This window comes from Pseudoliparis swirei, chromosome 3 (genome assembly GCF_029220125.1).
Source record: "Pseudoliparis swirei isolate HS2019 ecotype Mariana Trench chromosome 3, NWPU_hadal_v1, whole genome shotgun sequence".
Taxonomy (NCBI): Eukaryota; Metazoa; Chordata; class Actinopteri; order Perciformes; family Liparidae; genus Pseudoliparis; species Pseudoliparis swirei.
In genome coordinates, this window is record NC_079390.1 from 22,166,934 (window position 1) to 22,187,196 (window position 20,263).

At 44.6% G+C, this 20,263-nt stretch overlaps 1 protein-coding gene across 2 annotated transcripts; it reads left to right on the top strand.

The window, feature by feature from the left end:
• The first annotated feature begins 1,515 nt into the window (after window positions 1-1,515).
• LOC130211217 (protein sprouty homolog 3) lies at window positions 1,516-15,611 on the top strand. Of its 2 annotated transcripts, none has more exons than XM_056441948.1 (2): window positions 1,516-2,098; window positions 12,498-15,611. In XM_056441948.1, exon 2 carries the CDS (start codon window positions 12,584-12,586, stop codon window positions 13,502-13,504), a length of 921 nt encoding a protein of 306 aa, XP_056297923.1. In that variant the 5' UTR covers window positions 1,516-2,098; window positions 12,498-12,583; the 3' UTR covers window positions 13,505-15,611. The 2 variants fall into 2 exon arrangements, with proteins under 2 accessions (XP_056297923.1, XP_056297931.1); XM_056441956.1 differs by lacking the exon at window positions 1,516-2,098 and adding an exon at window positions 11,294-11,338.
• The last annotated feature ends 4,652 nt before the right edge of the window (window positions 15,612-20,263 follow it).

Here is a 20,263-nt window from a genome sequence, read left to right on the forward strand (position 1 = left end):
TCGTATTACAGTCATGCAGCACATTATCAGTGATGTCACACATCGTCCAAATAACACACTTTTATCTCGGGACCGTTTAGTTTAGTTCAACATTACCGAAAAATATGTTGAACACGCTTTTAAATCTAACTAATACATCTCCTTCCTCGTCCACTATCTCCTACGTGATTAGCACTTGTTACCTTTCAACGTATCCTCACGCAACAGTTCGTACGTCATCTCCTCAAATGCAGTCTTTCCTCCCGTGAGAACGCTCGGGAAGCGAGATGTTTTAGAAGATATATTCGTCACGTAACTCGGGTACTTTAAGTAACACCTATTTTCCTCAACCTAAGTAGTCATCTGTCGAAGGGAGTATAATTTTGAAAGGATCGTATTCATGTAAAGAGAAGAAATGAACCCGCGACATTTTGTATGAAAAGGCGGGAAAATAAAATAAAAATGTTTTCACAAACTTTAAGTAACACCTCGCCGCGATCTTTTCCTCAACCTAAATAAGCAGTCATCCGTCGAAGGAAGTATCATTTTGAAAGGACCGTATTCATGTAAATAGAAGATATTGTTCCCGACATTTTGTATGAAAAGGCGGGAAAAATGTAAAAAAATAAATCTAAGTCGCGATCTTTTCCTCAACCTGAACAGTCATCCGTCTAAGAAAGTAAAATTTTAAGAGGAATGTAGTCATGTAAAGAGCAGAAATTGCCCGCGCCATTTTGTATGAAAAGGCGGGAAAAATTTGAATTATTTTTTTACTTGCATACCATAAGTAACACCTCACCGCGATCTTTTCCTCAACCTAAGTAGTCATCCGTCGAAGGGAGTATACTTTTGAAATGACCGTATTTATGTAAAGAGCAGAAATTGAAGACGACAATTTCGATGAAAAGGCGGGAAAAATTTGAATTCTTTTTCCCCCCACATACTTACTCGCATACTTTAAGTAACACCTCGCCGCGATCTTTTCCTCAACCTTAGTAAGCAGTCAGGCATCAAAGGAAGTCTAATTTTGAAATGAACGAAATCATGGAAAGAGCAGAAATAGCCATTTTGTATAAGAAAGGCGGGAATTTTTTTTAATTATTTTTTCCCGCATATTTACTTATATTTCCTTAACCTAACTAAGCAGTCATCCGAAGAAAGTATAATTTTGAGAGGACCTTTTTCATGTAAAGAGCAGAAATAGTGTACGATTTCGTAAGATATCATATTATTAAAATAGTGATATTTAACTTTACCACGGGGGCGGTGCTCATCGAATCCCACTGTGTTCTTTACGTAAATCAGAGCTGGAAAGAAGATGAAAATCATTTGTTTCATTGTCCGCTTCTGCCCTGTCATGTTCATGAAGCAGAAGTGAACTGATTTCAGTGATGGGGGAGGGGGAGACCGGAGTGTGTGTGTGTGTGGGTGTGTGTGAGAGAGAGAGAGAGAGAGACAGACAGAGAGAGAGAGAGCTCCCAGTCATTCATCTCTCGGGGAGAGGAGAGGAAACTACAGCATTACGACGGGAACAGAGACGAGGGGAAAAAAGATAAGATTTTGATCTGAAAGTTCAGCGTTTAATCTCTGGAGCTTCTCACTCCAGCTTGCAGCTTCTTCTTTTTTTTACACCCTCGAAATATTGGTCTCTGCATGCTGCAAGTATTTAATTTCCTTCTCTACTCTGCACGGAGATACAATCCACTTCCTGTCCTGCTCCCGGACTCTAAACACACCCGGCATCCCGAATGTCCTCGCAACCTCGGAGCGAGAGAGAGGAGCGCGTAAAAAGGACTGGTCGGTTTCCTCGGGAGGAGCGGGAGGAGATCACGGCGCTCCGGTTGGAGCTCCGGGAAGAAGAGGAGTAGGAGGAAAGAGGAGGAGGAGGAGGAGGAGGAGGAAGGAGAGAGCATCCCTTCCCAGCCTTACAAACACACACCCTGAAGACAACAACGCTCCAGTAATCTTGTAAAATACTGTTGCTGGATATCAAAGCCATAAGAGTACATCACGGTTAAGATAAATACATACGTTTATTTGTCACACACACACACACACACACGGACGCCCGGGACGCCCCCAGCACGCCGCCGCAGAATGGATCTCCCACCAATCAGAGGTAATCATGAATCCATCCCTTCAATATCTGATTCCGCCGATGAACTATTGATGCTCTGCGTGACCTTTGGATGAGAGGGAGACAAAGTTTAGTAAAATAAGGAGTTATTTAAAAAAAAAAGGTTGCCACAAGCTTTAAAAACAGAGATTCATAAAGTCAAGAAGTTGCTCGTGGAGCTAAAAGCTTATCGTCCAACGGGAACCAGATGCAGGCGGACAGGGTGGTGTTTGTGGTGTTTGTGGTGTTTGTGGTGTTTGTGGTAAACATTTGTTTTGCTCTCTTGGTTTTGAGGTTAGAATAAAGTTATCGTGCGAGTCCGAACTCTTTGTTTGTGTGTTTGAAATGGACGTCTCGCTCTTTACTGTTGGGTGGGGAAACCGTCCCGGGTGGATCGGTTTATAATGGCGTGCGTCGCATTCGCCCCTAGTGGACAGTTTTTATTTACGCTTCTATTTATTTTATTTATTTTAATTTGTGTTTTTACTGACTTTTTTTACTGAAAGTTAGCTGACTTTGCGTAAAGAGATCCGAACCGTCCGCCCGTAGTGAAAATGGTCGTATTAACCGATTGTTAACAGTGCCGCTGTATAGCTGTCCCTCGCTGTGTGTGTGTGTGTGTGTGTGTGTGAGGGGGACATGCGGGGTTGGGATTGATTGTCCTCAAGGTCGGATGCAGAATGTCAATACTCATCTCCGCTCGGGTGGGACAGGAGGGGGGTGGGTAGGGGTGTGTGTGTGTGTGTGGGGGGGGGGGGGCAGTGAATGGGAGGAGTGGTATTGTTGGGCGGAGGGAGGGATTGACTGGGAATGGATGGATAGAATGAAGGGAGGGGACCGTATGTGTGGAGAGGAGGAATATGGCGGATAGATGAACGAATGATGAAATTGATGGATGGTGAGATGGATGGTGGAGGGGGGGGGAGGAGCTAATGCATTGACTAATGCACCGGAGAACCACACACTTGTAGAAACAGAGCTTGACCGTAAAAAAAAAAAAAAACACTTTGTAAAAAACTAACCGGCCTGGAGATTCAACTTTAGAGAAAGAGAACGACGAGTCGTCTGCAAAGAAACAACGAGGAACATTTAGAGGAATACACTTTGATTGTTGTTACTTCTATTTATGATTAAAAAAACATTTAGACAAATCCAAAGTAGTAGAAATGAAGATTAGGAATTAAAGAATCAACGTCAAGGTGTAGTTCCTCCAAAGGCCGCTAGGTGGCACAAGAATAAGCTCAACTTTATTGACGGAAAGAGAAATAACAAGCCGACTTCACCTGTTGAGTAGAAATGTAATTCCCCATGAGAAGCTGCAGATCTCTGCCAGTGGTCGGTAAACAACATATTTCATTGGCAACTTTGGTTTGTTAAAATGTTTTACTTTATCGAGTAAGAAACAACCAAATCATAAATAACGGCGACATGTCTGTTAATAATATGTCAAAGCTAAGTTCCATGAAAGTACTTTTTTGGTATGTTTTAGTTTGTTTGTATGAAAAAAGGAGCGACGTAGAAACGCCATGTACGTATCTGGTAGAGAGACCTGTCAATCACCTTAAGCCCCGCCCCTAAAGCGTCCCCTGCTTTTTGGTCTGTGTGACTCTAAATGACCATAAAATACTAAATGATGACTTGAAACTAGAGACTGAGACATAAACTCATGTTTACATGTTTACTGAGGGAATACATCAAGAGAGAAGTAGAGTCACTATATAGACTTCTATACAACCAGAGGAGCCCCCTGGTGGCCAGGAGAGAGAATGCAGCTTTAACACATTAAGCATAGACTTCTATACAACCAGAGGAGCCCCCTGGTGGTCAGTAGAGAGAATGCAGCTTTAACACATGAAGCATATACTTCTATACGACCAGAGGAGTCGCCCCCTGGTGGTCAGGAGAGAGAATGCAGCTTTAACACATGGAACATAGACTTCTATACAACCAGAGGGTTGAAAACTAGAATGTAATAACAAATGCACTAAACGAGGATACTTTTATTATCTGCCATTTAAACTCTACAAATGTTGCTTTTTCAGTCTCAATCTCTTTTTTGTATAAATACTTTCAATAAAACAAAAGTATTTTTCATCCGATTACTCAATAAATTAAATGGAGAAATGAATAGAATGAGAAAACTGCCTGTTTTGGACTTTAGTTACAAGTTTCCTTCGTTTAGTTTCTTAAACGAGAAAACACCAGAAGGAACCTTACCAATAGCGATATACCACAAATATCATATATATATATATATATGTATATATACAGTATATACATATATATAGACATATATATATACATATACATATAATACCCACCAAGTATTGTTGCAAAACCAGGATTACATCATCGCGAGTCGATGGTTCTCGTGGTTATGGTTTTTGATTGGCATGGTGTCAAATAATCTGATCTTTCTCTCACGCCCTCCTCCTCATGTTTAGACTCACTCTTATCTCCCCTCTCTCTCCTTCTGGCTCCGCCACTTACATCGTTATCATTATTAGTGTCGTCGTCCCTCACTCATTCACTGCCCCCCCCCCCCCCCCCGCTGCCTGGACTTGCTGGTCTGCAGTGTCTATTTCAGTCTTTCCGTTGGGGTCAGATTCGGCACATCCGGTATCTCATCCAGTTTATTGTCATTCAATCCTGCTGCGCTCCCGGAGGGCACCGGGGGGACGGCCCCTGGGTCCTAGTGCCGGCCGCGGCCTCAGTCCTGCGAGCCCAGAACTACAAAGACGCCACACCACCGCCCTCCACCTCCATCCACTCCTCCACCTTCATCCACTCCTCCACCTTCATCCACTCATCCACCTGCATCCACTCCTCCACCTCCATCCACTCCTCCACCTCCATCCACTCATCCACCTCCATCCACTCCTCCACCTTCATCCACTCCTCCACCTTCATCCACTCCTCCACCTCCATCCACTCCTCCACCTTCATCCACTCCTCCACCTTCATCCACTCCTCCACCTCCATCCACTCCTCCACCTTCATCCACTCCTCCACCTCCATCCACTCCTCCACCTTCATCCACTCATCCACCTGCATCCACTCCTCCACCTCCATCCACTCCTCCACCTTCATCCACTCATCCACCTGCATCCACTCCTCCACCTCCATCCACTCCTCCACCTTCATCCACTCCTCCACCTCCATCCACTCCTCCACCTTCATCCACTCCTCCACCTCCATCCACTCCTCCACCTTCATCCACTCCTCCACCTCCATCCACTCCTCCACCTTCATCCACTCCTCCACCTTCATCCACTCATCCACCTGCATCCACTCCTCCACCTCCATCCACTCCTCCACCTTCATCCACTCCTCCACCTTCATCCACTCCTCCACCTCCATCCACTCCTCCACCTTCATCCACTCCTCCACCTTCATCCACTCATCCACCTGCATCCACTCCTCCACCTCCATCCACTCCTCCACCTTCATCCACTCATCCACCTGCATCCACTCCTCCACCTCCATCCACTCCTCCACCTTCATCCACTCCTCCACCTCCATCCACTCCTCCACCTTCATCCACTCCTCCACCTCCATCCACTCCTCCACCTCCATCCACTCCTCCACCTCCATCCACTCATCCACCTTCATCCACTCCTTCACCTCCATCTACTCCTCCACCTCCATCCACTCCTCCACCTTCATCCACTCATCCACCTGCATCCACTCCTCCACCTCCATCCACTCCTCCACCTTCATCCACTCCTCCACCTTCATCCACTCCTCCACCTCCATCCACTCCTCCACCTTCATCCACTCCTCCACCTTCATCCACTCATCCACCTTCATCCACTCCTCCACCTCCATCCACTCCTCCACCTCCATCCACTCCTCCACCTTCATCCACTCATCCACCTGCATCCACTCCTCCACCTCCATCCACTCTTCCACCTCCACCAGAAGAACCGCTGAAAGAAACCAAACACTGCCAACATACCGATGAATTATTAATTGATTTATTATTATTATTGATTATTAATAACCACGCTAAAGAATCAGTAACCTTACTTCCACCTATTACACATTCTAAGTTATGAAGACAGAGGATAAAAACAACTTAATTAAACATTTATACCGTCAGACTGGAGGTCACTTAAAACCTGTTATTGTTAACAGGGTTTATTTTGTATATATATATGATCTATATGATTATATATGATGGCCTCAGACAGCTTCATTAAAATAAACATAGAGCTTTTGGTGTCTCATATTTCTGAGTGGGAGTGAAGTTACCTCTGACCTCAGTATTTCTCTTCTTTTCGCCCCCTGGTGGCCAGGAGAGAGAATGCAGACGGATTAAATAAATGTTCATCTTCTCTGTTGCTGTTAACTCGTTGTTTTTTCAAAGCGTTGGTAGCTTTAACTAGAAAGTGAACATGCAGTAAATCGATCTTCTTTGCAAGCTGACACAGTCGTTGTGTTGCCTGAACTTAACCGATAGGTTTCCTTTTCGCAGAAGTTCATTTAAAAAAGGACTTTATTTGTTCAGCTGAAATTGAAACATGTTGCTGGACTTTTGTAGGAAAACGCATTAAAGGAGTGATAATTCATACGGACCCTTTTTTACGAGGATATGTTTAATTTTCCGGTTATTGATTTATTTCCAGGGTCGCTGCTGAGCTGCAGGTGTCAGGTTTTATTAATGTAAAAAAATAAAATAATCATGAAGCTCCAATTTTCCTAGATCTCCTGTAAGAATATGTTTCAATACTTTGGACACAAAAAAGCAGAGAGGGAGAAAAGGGCAGAATAGAAGGGGAGAGGGAAGGGAGGAGGTGATGTGAGAGGGTGAGAGGAAGGGAGGAGAGAGGAGACGACAACAGGAGAGGAGAGGAGAGGAGAGAAGAGGAGTGAAGGGGTCACAGCACTCGATTTTAAAATAGCCTGAAACCATGACGTCATCGCTGGGAGACGCAGCGACGCCCCCGCAGTCAACGACCAAAAGGTGTGTAACATCAGGTGTGTGATGTCAGGTGTGTAACATAAGGTGTGTAACGTTTCAGGTGTGTAACGTCCTGACAGACTACTTTTATTTTCATGAAACTGAATTCAGTGATTTTCTAAATTCCTGACGTGTTGTTGGATGTTTTTCAGTCAACAACACAAACTCAGACAGTTCAACCCGGGCCGTGTAAATGTTGATTGGGCAGCAGCAGCGTGTGTGTGTGTGTGTGTCCCATGGAAGGGGCTCAGTCATTACTGATACTCCCCCAGCACACGGCTCCATCCTCAGGTTTCCACCGTCGGCCTCTCGAAACACTCGCTCTCTCTCTCGGTGAATTTCTCACATCGGCGCTCGACTTCTTTTCACAATTTACACAACGCAGCGTTTGAGGAGTCAAGATAACGAGTAAAAAACACACGTTATGGACGAGGAGATTGTCATGAGCGTAGTAACTGATACAGACCTTTATTATTATTGAAGAACACAGTTTTAGTTCAATACCCAAACCAGAATGAAATTGACAGAAGGGTCTGTTTGAAAAGAGAACAACTGGTCCTGGGGCTAGAAACAGCTGTTTATGGGACTAGAAACAGCTGTTTATGAAACTAGAAACAGCTGTTTATGTGTCTAGAAACAGCTGTTCATGAAACTAGAAACAGCTGTTTATGGGACTAGAAACAGCTGTATGTGGGACTAGAAACAGCTGTTTATGTGTCTAGAAACAGCTGTTTATGGGACTAGAAACAGCTGTATGTGGGACTAGAAACAGCTGTTTATGGGACTAGAAACAACTGTTTATGAAACTAGAAACAGCTGTTTATGGGACTAGAAACAGCTGTTCATGAAACTAGAAACAGCTGTATGTGGGACTAGAAACAGCTGTATGTGGGACTAGAAACAGCTGTTTATGTGTCTAGAAACAGCTGTTTATGGGACTAGAAACAGCTGTATGTGGGACTAGAAACAGCTGTTTATGTGTCTAGAAACAGCTGTTTATGGGACTAGAAACAGCTGTATGTGGGACTAGAAACAGCTGTTTGTGGGACTAGAAACAATGTGTTAGCTATGTGTGTGTCTAAAAACATCTGTGTTAGACCAGACACAGCTCATGGTCAAGGGCGAGAAACAGCTGTTTGTCTTGCTACTAAACAGCTGTTTTTGGGACTAGAACCGGCCGTATGCATTGCAACAGGCTTAATTATTTGCAATTAGAGCGTCGCTTATTCATGCTAAATTATAAAAATAGCGACATCACAACGACAGTTATCTTTGTTCCGTGGTCACCCGTTATCATCTTTTGGGGCGTTCTGTCGTCTCTCTGAGACTCCGCCCACTCTAGCAGCTCTCACCCCAGCTGGTGTTTTCAGAGGCGTGATAACAGACCGGGCGTCACCGGTCACCGCGGCGCCGACTCGGGGGTCATGTGCCGAATCAAGGGCCATTGAGAAAGATGCTACTCGGTTTATCTCCGTCTACTTATAGCTCTGATGGTTCAGCTCTCATCCCACGCCCGTGACTCGCCGTGATGAAAAACCTGCTTCTGCTTCTCGGAGACGTTCAGGCCGTTTTCACCGTCTGCCGACGAGTGTTTTCAAAATGAACTTTCCATCGTTCGGTCAAGAAAACGTAAGGGAAACAAAGGAGTGGGAATCCGTAATCATTTTCTGATGATTTAAAGATAAATTGACTCTCTGTTTCAACACCAGCTTATTTTGCGTGATATCGTCCCAGACTGCAAGAAATCTTCATTTCTAGACCATTTCATGCCACTGGTATAATGCTTATATAATATTGCAAGTACCGTAAAAGAGCAAATAACTTCATTAACCCTTAAGAGAGTGAACATTAATAAATTCCTCGAGCCCACGTCCATCTGAGTACGATAACCCGATAACGTCAGAACAATGAAGTTCATGTATTCATATATCGTACGATATGCGGGTAACGTAATTATCGTAACGGGCAGAGTACGAGTTATCCGCGGCCGCCGCTCTGCCTGATGAGATTAGTCGCCGGGACCCTCTCCTTCCTCCGAGGACTACTTTTTAAAATGCATCCTCGTCTCACCGACCCGGGCCTCCTTATCTGCTCCTTCATGGCTGGAGCTCTGGAGGAAGAGTGAGCGATACAGAGAGAGAGAGACGAGAGCACTTCATGTATAATAGACTCTCCTTGAAAGCCTGGAGGACAGGAAGTGGTTTTGTTGTAGTTATATTTTAGTTTTTAACAGTCCGGCTTGTTTTACCCCCCCCCCACAGTTTTGGATTGCCATTCTTGGGTTTCATCCACGTCCTCCATCCCTTCCGTTAGCTCTCATTGCTCTCACTCTGTACTTTAACTCTTTGGCTGGAAGTAGCAGGGCATGAATATGTGATTATTACTGTTTGGTAACAGTATGATACAATAAAAATGGATCTTAATTTACATGTGTAGATTGTGTTTAATGTGATGTAACAGTGGACCATTTATTTCCGTCATCAATCTGAATGAAAGAGATCAATCAAAAGCCAATAAACAATTTGTAAATGGTGGATATATTTAGGTTTACGGACTGTTAGTTGGACACAATAAGCAGTTTGACCTCATCCTCTGGTACATTCTACATTGTTCCACTATGTTTTAATCAATAATCAATTGATTTTACATGTATGTAAGAGTACATCATGGAAATAAACATGAGATGCAACCCTGAAATGAACAATATAGACCAATTGCAGGAAAGTGCCCTAAAATAGTCGATCGCCTTCCCCCATTCAGGGATGCGATTCGGTTTCTCTTTCAAACTCCGAAACCAGATTCGATGACTCATGGAACAGTGGGATGACGAACAAAGATGGCTTTGATGCATTTTCTTTTGCTTCTATCGAGATTGTTTCTATCAAGGACGTCAATAGATAGAAAATAGACCTCACATCGCACTACACCAAAAACATTCAAATTATCATCCGATGTTTCCATCACTGCTGATCGGAGCTGGAGCCGATAAACAGACTTGACTTCTGCAGAGTTTTTTCTTTCTCCTGGAAATGAATGCCGATTGTAACCTTTCCCTCTGAAGACACAACCCAGATGTTAGTGGGGATTAAAAAACAAAGAAGAAGATATTTCAGTGCTGCTCTTCAGTTGTTCTGGCAGCTCAGTGTCGATGTGAACCCCAAGAAAACCACCGAAAGTCTTCTTCGATGCACTCACAGTGTATCATGAATGCGTCTGTCTTCATGTGGACGTGGCCTAAGATAGTTATTTCTTTTGCTGCTTCCTCTTAACTCCCCCCCCCCTTCCATCTAATCTCATGATCTGAGCTGCTTTTAATGCATTTCCATTTGGCCTCATTACTCTCCGGGAGGACTGGCACCATGTGAGGAGCGAGCCAGCCATCTCTTCCCCCTCGGCCGCTTGGCAGGACTGCAGTTTCTTTGTGTTCTACGCTCTTCATCACACACGCAAATGCACAGAAACGCACATTTTCGGCAGATATGAAGAGTTTATTTTTCGAGAGTTCGGTCTTTTCCTTCAGGACTCATCTGATGTCTGAGCGGGGAATCAAATCAGCTACTCTAGACTCGGACCTTTTATTGAATTTACATTGCTCATGCATTTACTACATTACTCATAAGCACATTTAGATTTAACTTTCAAGCATTTACCCAGCACTGCAATGAGTACACATTGCACTACTACTGTATAATCTTCCTCAACATTTTCATATAGTTTGTTATTTAGCTGAATCATACCATAGCTACTCAGCACAGCCAATAAAGACAAATTACTTTATTGAATTAGCTTTCACATGCAGATACTTTTGGTTGCAGAGGCTTTGAGTTATTAGTGATTCCCAAAATCCAGAAACATTGTCCCAGTTGCTCCAGATAATCCATACATTTTCCAATACAAATAAATATAAACATGTTCACCAGGATATAGTCCAGGGTTGATTTTCCTTTTTTTAAAAGGCAGTTATTGCTCACATTAAAGAAACATGTACTGTCTTTCATGCATTCAGCCAAAGCTGCTGCTTGGTTGAACCCACAAACCGAAACTCAGTGCACTTTATATTTAATCTCTGGTCTTCTAAAATAAGGCACGTTTTTAAAATGAGATTTTCCTGAATGGGGCCTATCCGCATACTTGAGGGACCTGGTGAAGCTCGTGAATCCTTCAACAGGAAACATGTCTGTTGATTTACAAACATGTATTTGAGAATGAAACCTGTGCCTTTGCAGTTCCTTTATGGCATCTCCAACCGCTCTGCTCGGCGACGCTGCCCGGCTCTGCAGGTGGGTTTCCTCATTGGCAGCAGCAGCTGTGCTCAACAGATGCTAAATTACAGTGTGGCTCTGATGGTCGTATCTCTCTGACTCTGGCAGGCTAATAATAGCGTTGGTCTGAGCCGTGTAGAACCTCAGCGGTCATGATGACATGGCTGACGGTTGTTTGGAGGCTGTGCTTTCAAAATGTGTCCTTGATCAAGTGCTGCTGAAATATTTGGGGAGTAATAGGCTACATTATTTGCTTTGTGTCATGTGGTGTCCCCTCTCAAAATTCATTCTGCGTTTTCGGACCAAACTGTTCTGGTGACGCCCCGAGAGGAAACGCTCACTTGGAAGCCTTCAAAGTTTGCGTTTGCAAGGACCGCCAACAGGACATTTGAAGCTGGCGCTGTAAAACAGCTGGGGCGAAATCGCTACGTTTGCTATTGTGGCAGCTGTGGGGGTGGAGTCTCCAATTTGGCCTCGGCTGCTGGGCCAAATTGAAGACTCCACCCCCACAGCTGCCACAGCTATTTTTGCTACTTTTGTTAAGTTGGCTACGTTTGTTATGTTGGCTACATTTGTTAAGTTAGCTACGTATGTTGGCTACCTTTGTTAAGTTCGCTACGTTTGTTATGTTGGCTACATTTGTGAAGTTGGCAACGTTTAATGTGTTCGCTACGTATGTTATGTTCACAATTTCTTTTATTTTCGCGACATTTGTTATGTTCACTACGTTTGCTATATTTTTTATGTTCGCTACATTTATCAAGTGAGCTATGTTTGCTACATTCGCTATTTGTGCTATGTTTGTTATGTTTGCTGCATTGGTTATGTTCACTACGTTTGATATGTTTGCTATATTTAGAGATTTCCGACAATAAAATATTCATAAATTATCCAATTATTCTGTTCATTAAAACTGTTAGTGGCAACTCGGTAATATATTCGACAGCAGAGTGCTAGGTCTGGATTCTACTTGAGGCAATTCATATTTGGGTTAGCAAGGGTTTTGGCTGTGCAATATATTATGCATTAAATATTTTAATTCAAGGGTGTGCTAATATAGAACATAGACATAGTTTACAACAACAGCCCAAGTTGTATTAGTTGTAATAAATGGAATCAAATGTGAACGTATTTTTGCTTAAAGTAACATGTCCTTCCTTTGTCTGTCTGTTTGCAGGTTTGTCTGATGTGCCGTGAGCGTTGGGAGCACCTTGCCCCAGCCCCGGCCTGCAGCCCTGGTGCTACCCAGCCTGGCTCACCAGGATGGACCCTGCTCGTTCCTTCAGGATGGAGCTGGACGGGCTGGACCTCCAACAGGTCCCTGTGTTGTCGCTGGACCAGATACGTGCTATCCGGGCCAACAATGACTATGTGGACAGGCCCGTGTCGCTGGAACCGGCAACCCAGTCCGGGTTTTTCTATGCCCATGACGACCGTTACCCTCACGGAGTATACCCCCACTACCCACAGCCTTCTTTGCACTCGGCCCTGCCCCGCAGCCAAAGTCAACAGCAGCACGCTCAACTGTCCCACCTGAGCCGTTCCAGTACCAGAAGCTCTTCCATGTCCCGGAACAGTGCCACATCAGACCAGCGGCTACTGGCGGGTTTGACGCCGTCTCATTCCGGCCTTGCTTCGGCGGTCCGTTCTCAGCCAAAAGGAGAACTCAAGCCAGACGCTTCCTTTGGCAAGGGCCTGGCGGAGGACGAGGCCGAGCCGGGCCTTCATTTGTTCATCTGCGAGCGATGCGGTCGATGTAAGTGCCAAGAGTGCTGCGCCCCCCGCCGGCTGCCTTCCTGTTGGGCGTGCGGACAGCGCTGTCTGTGCTCCGCCGAAAGCGCCGTGGAGTACGGCACCTGCTTGTGCTGCGTCAAAGGCGTGTTCTACCACTGCTCCGCCCAGGACGACGAGGATAACTGTGCCGATCGGCCGTGCACCTGCGGTGCGGCCCACGCCTGTGCTCGCTGGAGCACCATGGGGCTGTTGGCGCTCTGCCTGCCCTGCCTCTGCTGCTACCCCCTCGCCAGGCTGTGCCTTGCCCTGTGTCAGTGTGCCCACGACCGCAACACGCGCCCCGGCTGCAGGTGCAGCAACACCAACACCGTGTGCCGCAAGATCTCCGCCTCCAACCCTAACTCTGGTCACCCTTCGCTCCGCAGCAAGGCCCTGGAGAAGCCCTTATGACAGGCCTGGATGGGGCCCCAATCCACTTCTCCTCAGCCGTCGCCAAAGCAACGCTGTCGCCAATCAACCGTGCCACAGCTGATATTGTGATGACAATGTGTCCCACACACCAACGTACGACAAGCCAATCAACCAACCAACCAATCAACCAACCAAACAACAAACCAACTAACTAACCAACCAACCAACCAACCGTGAAGTGTTGTTCACCTAATGTACCTTGCATTTACTTCATCTCCAGCTCAGGAGGGACCAAAGCTTTACTGTGCCTGTTCATGTTGGAGACTTCATGCCTAAAAATTCTCGCTGAAGAAGTCGTGCTTTGTTGGACTGCCCTTCAACCTTAACCAAGACATCCAGACAGAAACCGCCTCTCTGAGCGTTCTGTGGCGTAGTCTGGACGTGGTGAAATATATTTATTTATTCTCGAACCTCCTTCCGCCCCACCCTCTGCAGAGAGAACGCACAGACGGGCGATGGACCAAATCAGGGAGGAAAGACGCCCGTGGCGATGTGAAACGGTCCACGCCAACACAGTTCCTGTCCTCTAGGACCAGAGAGTCAGAAGATGCATGAGAGGTCGAGGAGCGCGATGAAGTTCCCAAGACTCCGCAAAAGGTTCGGAATTAATGAACGAAGAAAAAACTAAACGTCGTGCCGCGGCGCGTATCCGACTGGGAGTCTTTTAACAAAAGCCCAGAGGCATACAGTGAGATCAAAGAGAACACATCTGTAACAGTTTGACACCAAAAAAGAAGAAGAAGGGACCATGCCCTGAACCAACTGAGTGAATTTGAAAGCTATTAAGCTCATTTGTAAAGGAGAAGCACTGTGAGGTAGACGGGCGATGTCTACCCCAGCAGCCACGAGCTGCCCGGGGGGTTATTTAACCGGAGGGAGGGTGCATCCATTGTCACTCGGCAGCGTGTGTGTGTGTGTGTGTGTGTGTGTGAGTGTGTCCTCCTACTGTACAACAACCTGTGTATGTAGAAGATGTGTGTATGTTGTTTTCTCAGCAGAAGAAGCCTCCCTTCGTCTTATTTTTAGCAGCAGTGCTCCGGTGGAGCTCCGGAGGGTCTGGTCGGGTTTCCTCCCCAAGTCCGTCTGTCGCCAACCTCCCTCCCTCTCATCCCCCTCTCTTCTCTCCCATCCTCCAAGCAAACGATTTTTTACTCTCATTCAGGCAGTCAGCCCCCCAACTATAATAATGTTTGCGATAAGTTAAAAAACAATATTAAAACGTTTAGAACAAAAGCTGAGCAATACGTAAAAGACTAGAAACGTATGTTTACTGAGATACGTAATTTATATAGACTTCTATACAACCAGAGGAGTCGCGCCCTGGTGGTCAGTAGAGAGGATGCAGCTTTAACATAAGCAATAGACTTCTACAGAACCAGAGGAGTCGCCCCCTGTTGGTCAGGAGAGAGAATGCAGCTTTAACACATGAAGCATATACCTCTATACAACCAGAGGAGTCGCCCCCTGGTGGTCAGGAGAGAGAATGCAGCTTTAACACATGAAGCATATACCTCTATACAACCAGAGGAGTCACCCCCTGGTGGTCAGGAGAGAGAATGCAGCTTTAACACATGAAGCATTGACTTCTATGCAACCAGAGGAGTCGCCCCCTGGTGGTCAGGAGAGAGAATGCAGCTTTAACACATGAAGCATAGACTTATATATAACCAGAGGAGTCGCCCCCTGGTGGTCATCAAAGTGAATGCAGCTTTAAGACACTTCCACATTGACTTCACTGGATTATCCCTCGAGGCCCTTTAACCACGGTACCACACCTCCTGTCAGCTAACGGTTAATGGTGGTTAACAAGCGTTGGCTATTCGTCATACAAAAATACATATTTTAGTATCTCTACATCTCAGCCACTAAGACCTTGTTTTTAACAAATTGATGTTCTTGGTAACGTGCAACAATTCTAAAAAATGAGAAGGAGTTTTTAAAAAGAAATGCAATTACATCCCAACCGGCAAAAGCCAGCTGACAACAGACGCCCTTCATCCCTCCCTCCTCTCCTCGTCCGCTCAGAGGGCTAAAAGCCTCCCGCTCCGGGTCCATGGAGAGCTGGTCAAACAGGCAATTAGCTTCATGATAGCTCTTAATGGGCCGGAGAAGAATGGAGCGTGGGAGGGAGGGAGGGAGGGAGGGATGGAGGGAGTGGTGTTTGGCAGATGGACAGCTGATGGGGGAGAAAGAGAGGGCGGGGGGGGAGAGAGAGAAAGAGGGATGTTGGGAGGAAAGAGGTTGGATGGAGACCATTCATGCAAGAAGAAAAAAATTGTTTGCACTTCAGGTTCAAATTTAGTGTCAAACATAAACACAAACAACAGTGGAGGGCTCTTCTAGGAGAACAACACACACACAGCATCAGGTGTATGCGTGTGTGTGTGTTTGTATGCATGTTTATAAGCGTGTGTGTGTGTCACATGCACACACACACACTGGACCTGATTTGTTAAATGTTACTTTGCTATATTTTTATATGTAAATATGGGCCCATAACTATTTTTATTCTGCTTCATTTGGTTTCTATGAGATTGATGTTGTTACGACTGTTTAGAGTGAACATTTACTCATTTACTGTCCACTTGTGATCCACTCAGGAACTTTTGGGGCAACAGCGGCCGTAATCATCGTGTTAGCAGCGTGTTCTCGTCGGGCTTTGAACCTTTTTGACAAAAAAACAAACAAGATTTAGCATCGAGTGACAAATGCTGAGCTCGGCTCTTTCTGCACATTGCGTAACAATAAAGCACCTAAAAGTATTTTTTTAATTCAAACATTTTGGGTTCATTCCTCTTCATATAATACAAAGTTAAACAATAAGCATGACAGTTTTAAGGTGTCAGCATGTGTGAATGTTGCCCCAAATGTTTCTGTACTTTGTTGAGAGGTTGGTGACTCTGGAGGACACATTCGATCTATGAGATGGCTGTTTTTTTATTTTTAAATGTTGCAACTTTCTACACTTTTAGCGTTCCTTATGAATTTAATATTCTTATTATTTAAAGTACTGGCAACCAAACTTCGGTTGACATTATGTCCACATTGATGCGGATGAATTTGAAAGCGATTTCCCCCCCACATGTTCATGAAGTAAGCGTGTTTTGCTACCCGAAGCAGGACCGACATGCCTGTCCCGTGTTCCGGGGTAACACGCTGGCACATTCTACCCTGCATGCATGCTCTGTGAATGAAACGCCGCTTCTTCAGAATAAGCAGAAAACCACCACAAAAAAACAAACACATTTCTATTGTCGTGGTTATGAAAACAATTATGTGAACAGGAAACTCTTGAGAGGAATTTCAAACGCAAACGCATCACTGTGGGACACACACACGCACGCACGCACGCACACACACACACACACACACACACACACACACACACACACACACACACACACACACACACACACACACACACACACACACACACACACACACACACACACACACACACACACACACACCGTCTCCTCATTGGCTGGATGTCAGACATGGTGCTTGGGGAGATGACTTGAGGAACACTTATTTGCACCTGGATTCGTTTTCACGATTATGTCTCCTCCGTGGTCAGAGGACTCACATATTTACGGTGACAGTTTTCCAATCATAACCTTCTTTGGTGTGTAATGTTTTGTCTGTAACACGGATACACAGAGAGCAGAGGGGTGTGGAGCACGAGGCAAATCAACTTCTAATCATGAATGGCCATAGGCTCAGGTTTCATCGTGTCACTCAGAGGAGGCTCAAAATGAACACGAAGAAACAAAAAGAGACCAAAAACAACCACAAAGATGCACAAAACAACCACAAAGAGTTACATAATGACTACAAAGAGACTTAAAACAACCACAAAGAGACTTAAAACAACCACAAAGAAACTTAAAACAACTACAAGAGACACAAAACAACTACTAAGAGACACAAAACAACTACTAAGAGACTTAAAACAACTACAAAGAGACACAAAATAACTACAAAGAGCCTTAAAATAACTACAAAGAGACTTAAAACAACTACAAAGAGACTTAAAACAACTACAAAAAGACTTAAAATAACTACAAAGATGCACAAAATAACCACAAAGAGACACATAATGACTACAAAGATACTTAAAACAACTACAAAGAGACACATAATGACTACAAAGAGACACAAAATAACTACAAAGAGCCTTAAAACAACTACAAAGAGACATACAACTACAAATAGACTTAAAACAACTACAAAGAGACTTAAAACAACTACAAAGAGACTTAAAACAACTACAAAGATGCACAAAATAACCACAAAGAGACACATAATGACTACAAAGAGACTTAAAACAACTACAAAGAGACATATAATGACTACAAAGAGACAAATAATGACTACAAAGATACTTAAAACAACTACAAAGAGACACATAATGACTACAAAGAGACTTAAAACAACTACAAAGAGACACAACATGAGTCTTGTTGACGTCTCGTCGGGGTGCCGATGAGGGAGCCGCTCAGATAGAAGATGACGGGAGAAGCTGCCTGTGGCATTAAAGGAGAGATGTCTCCGGTCTCTTTTCGGTGCCTCGCTGTGTGTATCTGTGTGTATCTGTGTGTACGATGAAAGCGTTTCATACACATAAAGACATTTAAACCCGAGACTCCCCCAAACGTTCCCACGTTTCCTCCCTCAGAAGCGGAGCTCGTGTCCGAAGCTGTACGTACGCCGGCTGCTCTATAACCGACTCCGCTCCTCCTCTCGTGTCTTAGCATCGCTTTTTGGTACAAACTGGCATCTTGTATGTTGTAAAAGAATTTAAGGAGAGTATATGGAACAAATATATATAGAAATCTATCTAAAAATTGAATATATTATATACGGAACAATATGCATTTCACACTTTCCGTTTCATTGCTTCATGGGTATTTATTTAAATGGTTGCAACAATAGCGCTGACAATAATCCCGAGGACGGTGTCGATGAGCGGAGTATTTATTTTACACGTCAGAGGAGACGAAGGAGCACCGATGTTGTTGTTTGTCTTTTGATTTGGTTTGTTTGTTCCTCTCGGTGTGGCGTGGCTGCTGCTACCCTCCTGGCTAAAGATGAACCAATAAAAAGGAGTTTCCAAACCGAACCCATGTGTGCGCTCACTGATTCAAATGTTCCATTTAATTTGGGTTTAATTTAAAGAGAGAGGATGTTTCCATTGAGTCAGAGATATATTATAAAATATTATAAGTATATGGAAATAAATGGATCGCTGTTTACAAAACAGTTCATATGATATCGCACGAAAAAGTGAATTTGTCATGCGTTTGTTTGCTTAACGTACAATATTTTTCAAAATAAAAGCATTTTCTCACAGGAAAAAAAAATCTTAATAAATTGAGGAAAAGACTGAAAAATCATTGTTAAAAATAAGTGCCGTTCACGACAAATACATCCAACATGGACTTCTCGTGGTCTCCATCCACCGTCGTCATAGCTCCTGGGTCATCACGTGGATAACATACACAATAATTTAGTTGGCGTTCCAAAGACTTACGATTATTTTCGTAGGTATTTATGTACGAATGCTGAATGAGACCAAAGTCTTTTAAATAAATCCAATCCGAGCACATCACAGTCGTTATTCACTTTGAATTAGTTGATGGAAACTCGCCTAATCCCGCTGACTTCCTGTTTTGATGCTAGTACGAACGGACCGAGGCCAGCGAGTCGCCCCCTGCTGGTCAGTCCAGAGAATACACCTTTGAAGCTTCAATTGGCCGAACTGGAGTTGACCGCCGCTTGGTGTCATTGGGTCCAACGCAGTCGCCTTCTGGTCCCGTAATCTGAGGACATGGCACCAACAGCTGGAATAACTCAACGTGATATTTTTGCTGACATTGTAAGAAGAGATCAAATCTCGTGCGGTGAGATCTGGGTGAAGTCGAACAACAGTTTTTATAAACGAGGCCCCCCGGTACTCCACTCCCCTCACTCTGCTCTGTTGGTCCCATAAATAAGTAATCAAGGCTGGGTCACACTAATGGCTTCCCAGAGCAGTGGATACAGATGTGTGTGTGTGTGTGTGTGTGTGATTATGTGCAGAATCGGAGGAGAGAAAAAAAAAACCTTTCTGTTCATCATCTCAAATCAAAGTGCATTAAAGCAGAGCTCTTAGCAACACACACACACACACACACACACACACACACACACACACACACACACACACACACACACACACACACACACACACACACACACACACACACACACACACACACACACAAGGATGTCCTGTATGCACATACATGAGCAAAGGCAGACACAAATGCACACACACTCTTTTTCTGCTGTGTGTGTGTGTTAAAAGTGTGATGGAGAACATTAATAATTCATGCTTGTTTCCCTCAACAAGCTTTTACCAATAAACCCGTTCACCAGCTCCGATAGGCGAGTGCTGACCTGGTGACCTGACACGGGAGGTTGCTGGTTCGATTCCCGCCGCTGTTTGTCGCAGGTGAGCAACAGACTGTACAACATGTTTCTGTGATGATCCCACAGATCTTTACCTGAGGACGGAGGACGGATCTCTGAGGAGCCTTGGCGAGGACACACGGGAGCATCCTTCATGGCCGACACGCCCCCTCATTGTTTATCGGTTAATTGATTGAACGCCGCAGCTGATCGGATATCATCAGAATCGTGGTGGTAGATTATTGTCCGGATCAAAAAAGCAGAGACCGGTCAATCACCTTGTAG